Consider the following 8,868-nt stretch of genomic DNA (forward strand, 5'->3'; position numbering starts at 1 on the left):
AAAAAAAAAAAAAAAACATTAAGTTGGGAAACAAAGGTAGAAAATATAGGAGAAATCAAGACTTTGTGGGAGACCCAAAGTTCACCTGCTATGAAGGGGTTTCAGAAAAAAGAAAGTATTGAAGAAAAGCAGCAAGAAAACAACGAATCTGTGTGGCCGGTGGTCCAGACGTGGGGCTATGGGACAAGTGGTGATCTGTGGCCTCACCCTGAGCCGTCGGGTCTTGGGCGGCGTAGGGGTGGAGGTGCTGTCCTTGGTCCCTCTGGGGGAGTTGGGGGTCACTGTGGCTGAGGACCACCTGAGTGCTCACCCTCAGCCTCCCGGAGCCTGGCGTGGGGCGAAGTCCCAGGCCGGCTACTCTACTGCCACGGGTTCCACTGCTGGACGCTGAGCACCGTCCCCTGTGCCCGGCCACTCTCGGAGCCTGGGTTACTTGGGGTTTTTTGCTTTCATGTAAATCATTGGTTGTAACTACCGTGATACCAGCCATAATGTGTTTATGTATTACTTGGCCTGTATTATTCACTTGCTGTTGGTTTTGACATGAGGGGCTGCCCCGGGAGGGGCTGTAGGTGTCCTGTGGGAGGGGAGGCGTGGCCATCTGGCACGTGGCCTGGCCCCGCGCGCGTGTGTGTCCCTCAGCTCCTCTCCATGGGACAGGTGGGGCAGCCTGACCTTGTGCCCGGCTGTGGCTACAGTCCACCTGAGCGTCCGAGCTTTTGGTCCTTGGCAGCTGTTCTGTTCCTAGGGTCTCAGAGTGGCCCTGAGCAGTCCACGGTGCAGACCCACAGTGTAGACTGGAGATGTATCTTGACTAGTGGCCAGTGCTGGCCTGGCCTCACGGAGTCTGGGGTGTGGGAGGGTGTGCGAGGCCCTTGAGCCATCACCTTCTGACCAGCAGCCGCTTCCTTCCTCTAAGGACCTCGTGAATATCGAGATGTTCCTGACGGCCAAAGAGGTGGAGGAGTCCCTGGAGCGACGTGAGACGGCCACATGCCTGGCCTGGTGCCATGACAACAAGTCCCGGCTCCGGAAGATGAAGGTGCAGGGACTCCCGGATTGGGGTGGGGGGTGGGGTCAGGGCCTCGGCGGCGCCACCTGCCCTGGAGCCAGCTCGTTCTCGCCTGGTGGTTCACAGTGGTTTGGTTTTGGTTTGTCAGGTGGCGGTTGGGTTCGGGAGGTTTTTTGGTGGTTGTGTTACACTGTGAGGCTAAAATCTGGAAAAGTGCACCTCATTTGGCATTAGTTTGCATACTCGTGGCATGAGGCTCAGAGGGTGGGTTACGGGAGGCCGACCTTGTGCACGCAGCATGTCTGGGGCTACTGGGCTTGGAGCCGGGAGATGCCTCAGTCCCATTCCATGGGGGCTACCCCGGGGACTCCCTGCACTCAGACACAGAAAAGCTGGTTGGGAAGTCATTCTCCTATTGTGAGGCTGCAGAGCTCTGGACTGTGATATTCGTAATGAATACCCATTTTTCTTTTCTTTTCTTGTCTTTATTTTTTTTTTTGAGATGGAGTCTCACTCTGTTGCTAGGCTGGAGTGCAGTGGCGTGATCTTGGCTCACTACAACCTCCGACTCCTGGGTTCAAGCAATTCTGCTTCAGAGTAGCTGGGAATACAGGTGCCCGCCCCCACGCCCAGCTAAATTTTGTGTTTTTAGTAGACATGGGGTTTCACCATGTTGGCCAGGATGTTCTCGATCTCCTGACCTCATGATCTGCCCATCTTGGCCTCCCAAAGTGCTGGGATTACAGGCGTGAGCCACTGCGCCCGGCCGAATACCTGCTTTTCTAGAGACCACAAGAGGCCTGATAAATAGACTCTTAAACGACAGAATTAACCTGCTTATTAAAAGGCAGTGTCACCCTAGGGCTTGCAGAAATGTTTTAACTTAGATGAACAGTCCTGCCTCCATTAGCAAACTGTTTTCTGAACTGAGTGCTGCTTTAACCCCACCCTGACTGAGCTTGGCAGGGTGCACGCTCTGCCACTCAGGGCCGCCAAAGCAAGCACCCAGCGAAGACGGGACAATACAGTAGAGCGGCCAGTGGCTCCCCTAAAGAGGGTGAGGGTCTTGGTATGGAAACCCTAAAAGGAAAGCCAGATTGGTATGTAACCCGTGGCACCCCCACACAGTGCCAGCTCCACAGTCCTTCCCAAAGAGCCAGCACACGCCTCACGTTGGGAGCTCCGCCGGGCCGTTTCATGTGCATGTCAGAGGGAGGATAGGTTCTCGGTGCTGCCAGGATATTTCTGCAAGCCTTGAGACCTAATTACATACCAGACAGTGTTGCTAAAGGGCGTCGGGGGCTTGCCGTGGGCCCACGACCCGTCTGAAACTGCCGTGGGGTCAGGCAGGGCCAGGACTCAGGGAACTGAACGTGTGCGTGCCTAGTGGATGGGTGTGCCTGGTGTCGGATGAAGTTGAGATTGGATGGGGCCTGAATCCATGTTTGGGTGCTGTCCAGAAATTCTCCCTCAAGACTCCAGAAGACAAGGAAACATGCCCGGTGCCAGATGACAGCTGAGCAAAGCGGGGTGCACAGCTGTCTGTGCAGTCTGCATGCCCGTCTGAGCAAAGCGGGGTGCACAGCTGTCTGTGCAGTCTGCATGCCCGTCTGAGCAAAGCGGGGTGCACAGCTGTCTGTCTGTGCAGTCTGCCTGTGCGTGCTCACATTGTGAGAACCTAGATGGGAAGAGAAACTTGAGACCAGGCTTTACCTGGCTGGGAAATGGATTTCACAGTAATGGGTGGGTGAATGGCCCTGAAGCCAGCTGACATAGTGATTTTTGTGCTGCACATCTGTGGGAAAGTCACACACAGCCATCCATGTGGGTGCCTGGCGCAGAGTGGACACACCCCGTCAGCACTCCACACCGTATGGGGCTACGTAGACTCCAGGTATTTTAGATTTGGGTCTAGGTACCTAAGTTTCATGGCATATACACACTTACATATTAGTGGACTAATTAAAAGGAACCTACTAGGCTGGGCAAGGTGGCTCATGCCTATAATCTCAGCACTCTGGGAGGCTGAGGCGGTCAGATCACCGGAGTCGGGAGTTCGAGACCAACCTGACCAACATGGAGAAACCCCGTCTCTACTAAAAATACAAAATGAGGTCGGTGTGGTGGTGCTTGCCTGTAATCCCAGCTACTCAGGAGGCTGAGACAGGAGAATCACTTGAACCCGGGAGGCGGAGATTGCAGTGAGCCAAGATCATGCCATTGCACTCCAGACTGGGCAACAAGAGTGAAAGTGTCTCAAAAACAAACAAACAAACAATAAATAAAAGAACCTAGTGGAGCAGAAGGTGTCATTAAAACGCAGGTTTGAGCCAGGCGCGGTGGCTCATGCCTGTAATCCCAGCACTTTGGGAGGCAGAGGTGGGTGGATCACGAAGTCAATAGATTGAGACTATCCTGGCCAACGTGGTGAAACCCCATCTCTACTAAACAAAAATTAGCTGGGCGTGGTGGCGCGCGCCTGTTGTCCCAGCTACTCGGGAGGCTGAGGCAGGAGAATTGCTTGAACCTGGGAGGTGGAGGTTGCAGTGAGCTGAGATTGCACCACTGCACTCCAGCCTGGTGCCTGGCAACGGAGTGAGACTCTTGTCTCCAAAAATAATGCAGGTTTGAGGTGTCCGTGTGTGAAGAGGTAACCTAGAGTGAGCTCAGAGTCCTGTTTTTTAGAGCACCCCCTCGGCAGCTGCTTCCTGCCTTTACGCAGAGCCCTGGCACTCCCCTGGCCTAGACAGCAGCTGTTGGGTGGCCCCTGGGAGGCAGGTGGGGCCCTGGTGGGGAGCCTCTGTCTCTTCCTGCTGGTCCTCTCTTTCCCTCCTGCCAAGCTGGCTCTGAAGGGAGCGGAGTGCGGACCAAAGTCTGTCTGCTCATTAGTGGGGTGGGGACTGAGGACCCTGGGGTGACCTTGTGCCTTTTAGCTGGTTTGTACCAAGCCTGGCACTCACCACCCAGAGCCTGTGCTACTGTTGGGGTCAGAGATGGTCCCCCTGCCCCAGCTTGGAGCAAGCCTGTGAGTTCTACATCCAGCCTGCTGACCTGTCTGAGGGCACGGGACAGGGGCTGCAAGGGCTGGAGCCGGGGCGGCCCCTCAGAAAGGGGCCTGGGAAAAGTTCTGGGCAGTGGAGTGATGAGCTTCGATTTCAGTGAAGTCATGGAGTGGATTCATTTGCTTGCCATGTAGCCTTTCTATGCATGCCATCCTGAGATCCGGACACTGGAACTCAGAGTGACAAATGGCGGCCCGAGCCCAAGACTGGCTCCGTGGTGTTCATGCCCATATCCTGTTTCCGGGGCAAAGCCCGGAAAATGTCTTGAAGCCACACGGAAGATCTTACGGTTTAGGCGGCCACGTCACTGCTGTGGAATCCGCGTCTCCTCCCGGATGACTTTGGTCAGTGTTGCTGCTGCCCTCTCCCCAGCCACAAGTCTCGGCCCACGTTGGACTGAGGTTGCTGAGATTTCAGAGTGAGGGTTGGGCTTCCGTGGGGTTTTCTTAGCTGCAGGCGAGAGGCTCGTAGGCAGACACACGTGGGACTTGGTCCTGCAGGAGCTCCCCCAGCCCCCGCCTCACGCATGGCACTGTCCCAGCAGCATCCCTGACCCGGCCTCTCTCCCTTGTCCGAACATCCCGGGAGCGCCCTCCCTTGTCGGGAGTCGCCCCTCGGCCTCGTAGCCACCTAGGACCTCAGTGTCCTCTGCGCCAGGCCTCCGCTCCGTGTACCCCCTGCCTGGGGCCTCGGTGCTGGTCCTGGCTTCTGCCTGGCATGTCCTTGCTAGGTGTCTGTACAGTCCCTCGTCCGTAACCTCGGTGCAGGCGCTCCCTGCCAGCTGGCTTAGGTCCTGCCTGCTCCAAGCTTGCTTCTCTGCCTGTGAGGCACCACCCAGCACCCCCCACCTTTGGTCCCTGTCTCCTCCCCACCCCAGGCATCAGCACCCCGGGACAGGACTCGCCCACATTCTCCTGGAACAGCCCTGGGCTCAGGCCAACACTCGGTCTACACTTGGGACAGATGGGTCCAGAGTCCCAGCGGGGTGTAAAGGAGGAAGCAGCGGCCTCAGGGCAGGACCCAGGAAGCTGCTCTGTCCCTGCAGAGGGGTTGGTGCCTTTGTTCCAGTGGCTGTACCTATTGCTCTGCCCTCCCAGCGTCCCCCAGGCCCGTGCTCCTGGGAGCATCCGAGTGTCCCAGCCTTTGGGTTGAAATGCTGGGCGGCTGCACACCCTACCACGCCTGCGGGAGCAGGGGCGGGACTCATGTTCAGAACCCAGCAGTCCCGGGAAGTGTCTGCTTCGGGTTGAAGTGGCAGCTTCAGCCTCAGCCCTGCCTTTCTGGTGCCTGTGAGAGGGGTTCAGAGCTTTGGGTGTGGGGTCTACTGGTGGATGTGGGGTCTGTTGGTGGACACGGAGTGCGGCCCCTGGGCGCCTGGGCTCTGTGGGATGTGCTGTCTAAGCCCTCGTCTTGTCTTTGCCCTCAGAGCTGCCTGGAGTTCAGCCTCAGAATCCAGGAGTTCATTGAACTCATCCGGCAGAATAAGAGACTGGACGCCGTGAGGTAGGCATCGCGGGCGTGTGGCTTCTCCAGGGAGGGCGGGATGTCTGGCTGTGGCCGCTGCCGGCCCTGCCTCTCGCAGTCTGGGTCTTGGGATGTCCCTTAGGTGTTGACTCTGACCCCTGCCCGCTCAGGTGGCAGCTTCTCCCGCTGTTCCTGAATGGGGACCCGGGGAGCAAGGCCTGGAGCCCAGCAGGACCCCCACCAAGGTGTAGCCCGAGGTGGACATCAGACCCCGTGGCTGCCAGCTGACCAGCTCTGGCGTCCTGACCATCCACGTAAAACATATGGACCGGGCTCCCGGCACCCCCTTTCCTCGTGGGAAAGCGCTGCCAGCCTCTGTGGCTTGGGAGTGTCTCTGATGTGTGGTCCTCAGGTAGCCCCAAGCGTCCTGAGCTTGGGGACATCCCTCATGGTCATCAGGGGTGGGTGTTGACAGCATGTGGTGAGAGCACTTCTGGGTTCCCTGGCCCATCTCCACCCCAAGGGCAGCGTACAGTGAGCTGAGGCCAGTGGCGCCGTGGCGGTCAGGCCTGAGAATGGGGTTGCTGGCTGTCACTGTGGCTCAGCCCAGTTAGGGTGTACGGTGCCTGCAAAGCAAGACGGGCCAAATGCTGGCTTCCCATGTGTGACCCAGAGCGAGCATCATCAGGCAGTGGTGGGCGCCTGGGCCGGGCGGGGCCGGCCAGTTCCTGCTTACCCCGTCTCGGGGCAGGCTGCTCCTCGGTGCAGGGTTGTCTCACTCACTTTCGTGGAGGTTCCTGCCCGGCCAAGTCTCGTGGTGACGCATGAGTTGCTGTGTGGGCTGTGGGGGGCGCGTGGGCCTGGCCGGCTCAAAGCTTCTGGGCGAGTGCCCAGCAGATATGTGTTTGCCAGGAGGGGATGCCTGTCTACAAGCGCGGAAGCCGGGCCGCAACTCCACATCCACCTGCATCTGCTGCATGGCCAGGTGTTCCACAGAGAGCCCACTCGGAGCAGTGGTGTCTCACGATGGGGCGCTAAGGAGGCTCCCCAAGACACACGGCAGGACCACGGCGGGTCCCTGCCCCTGCATGGGCCCTGGAGAGGCCCAGGACCTGCTCTGGCCCCCGATGCCTGACCAGGTCAGGCCTGTGGCAGGGAGCTCATCGCCCTTCTGTGCCTGAGAGGGCAAAGCAGGGGTCTCAGGACCCAGCCCAATGGAGATTGGGGTGTGACTTCCAGGGATACAGCAAGGGCGTCAGCCAGGAGGAGGGGCTCCTGCTCATCTCCGGCCTCCTCCACGAGGCCTCGGTGCCTGTGTCACTGGCCTCTGCCTGGCGCCGCCTGCTTTCCTCCTGAGCCAGCCTCCGTCTCCTTGAGGGCCCCGGCCACTATCAGCGCAGCAGTCTGAGAACAAAACGTGTCCATCTCAGAGTCCCTCTCTGCAGCCCCTCCCGTCACAGGTGTCTTCATCCGGGCGGTGGCTGGCCTGCGTGGGGGCAGTTTGCCGGCTTTGGTGGAGTCTGCCCTGGAGACTCTCGGGGCCCCGCCTCATGATCTGGAGCTGAGCTCAAGAGCTGTACCCTCTGTAACCTAGTCAGTTGCAGGGGAGCAGGCAGGTCCCAGGAAGTGCATGTCCTTCCTCCTCGTGAAGGCGTGTACTGCCCAAAGCATCAGCACCCAGCCAGGCAGGCGTGGCAGATACCACCCCAGTGCCTTTCAGACAAGCGTGGCTGAGCTACACCCTCTGCTGGAGCCATCTTGGAGGTGGGTCTCCAAGAACTAGGGCCTGGTCAGGGAAGTCCAGCCTCAGCTCTGTGTGGCCCTGGAGCCACCCCAAGGCACCCGGGAGCTGGGCTGGGGTGAGAGGTGGGACGTCGGCCAGACCTTTGTTGGTTGAGGGAGTGCGAGTGTCTGACTGGGAGGCCGGAGGGTAGTGTGTGTCACTGAGGCTGGACAAGGGAGAAGGGGAGAAGCCTGGCCACATGTCTCCTGAGGGCTCCTGGCCGGACCCTCTTGCCTGCTGTCAGGGTCCCAGCCCACGGGAGCTTCCCATCTACCACTGAACTCACAGCCCACAGGGTGCTGGAGCATGGGGCACCATCTACAGGGCTTGAGGCCAGCAGCCCAGCCTCTGGGTCCACACCTCACCTGGGACGGCCGTCCACTGGGGCAGGCGAAGTGGGTGCTACTGTCCGTGGCGCCAATGTGCCGGGCCAGGCAGGGGCCTCATTGCTGGGGTGGCTGCAGCTCTGCCCTGCCTGGGGCATTTGTGAGTTTGCCAAGTATGAAAGTGTGAGCCGCAAGTGTTTAATTTTTAACATTTTTAATTTTTAGTAAATGAGTAAGCAAATCCCTGACCCCAGGTGGCTGGGATGTGGCGTGCGCTTCGGTGGCTTTGTGTGAGCAACACGTGCTGTCTGTCACACACCCACACCTCAGCCTGGCCAGGCACAGTTTAGGAATGCTGTCTTTCGGGTGTCTGTGCTCTGTGTGTGTGTGTGTGTGTGTGTGTATTTTTTTTTTTGAGATGGAGTTTTGCTCTGTTGCCAGGCACGGTCTCAGCTCACAGCAACCTCCGCTTCCCAGGTTCAGGTGATTCTCCTACCTCAGCCTCCCGAGCAGCTGGAATTACAGGCATGTGCCACCACACCTGGCTAATTTTATATTTTTGGTAGAGACGGGTTTTCGCCATGTTGGCCAGGCTGGTCTCAAACTTCTGACCTCCAGTGATCTGCCCACCTTGGCCTCCTAAAGTGCTGGGATTACAGGCATGAGCCACTGCACCTGGCCCGTGTGTTTATATTTTTAAAGAAAAATTGGATGTTGTTATGTTTCTTATGTTGGCTGCATTGAGTCTGATAAGAAAAGTCTCGGTTTCACTTCACCGGCTCCCTGTGGACGCGCACTAGGCTGTTCTCCACTGTGTCTGCTCTGAGCCCCACATTCCGGGCTGTAGTGCTGTCTGCCTTGGGATTGAATGCTGGTATCAAACGACGCGAGAAGTGTCAGCCACCACTGTTAGGTTTTCTGTTTCGTCGCGGTTTGTGGATCAAGATCCTGGTGTTTGAGGCGAGGCCGCTTATTAGCAGGTGGGAGTATCCATCTGGGGTTTTATTGATAGTGAGACAAGACGCGTAATCCAGGTCATGGGAATGAGAGCTCATAGATGTCAACCAAAGAGACTAAATCCCGTCTCTTCAGTAGCTAACCGCTGGCTTGTAGTCCCTGCCACACTCTGTGGGGTCAGCTGTGTGGACTCACCTCTGGCTTGTAGTCCCTGCACACTCTGTGGGGTCAGCTGTGTGGACTCACCTCTGGCTTGTAGTCCCT

At 58.0% G+C, this 8,868-nt stretch overlaps 1 protein-coding gene across 1 annotated transcript in view; it reads left to right on the forward strand.

Annotated features, from left to right (window-relative positions):
* Positions 1–8,868, forward strand: part of MAEA (macrophage erythroblast attacher, E3 ubiquitin ligase) — a 53,725-nt gene that overhangs the window by 32,360 nt on the left and 12,497 nt on the right. Inside the window, exons 4-5 of the mRNA XM_017538971.2 lie at positions 920–1,042; positions 5,501–5,577. Of these exons, the coding sequence (XP_017394460.1) occupies positions 920–1,042; positions 5,501–5,577 (200 nt within the window). The remainder of the gene's footprint in view (positions 1–919; positions 1,043–5,500; positions 5,578–8,868) is intronic.

Source organism: Cebus imitator, unplaced genomic scaffold (assembly GCF_001604975.1).
Source record: "Cebus imitator isolate Cc_AM_T3 unplaced genomic scaffold, Cebus_imitator-1.0 Scaffold117, whole genome shotgun sequence".
Classification (NCBI taxonomy): domain Eukaryota; kingdom Metazoa; phylum Chordata; class Mammalia; order Primates; family Cebidae; genus Cebus; species Cebus imitator.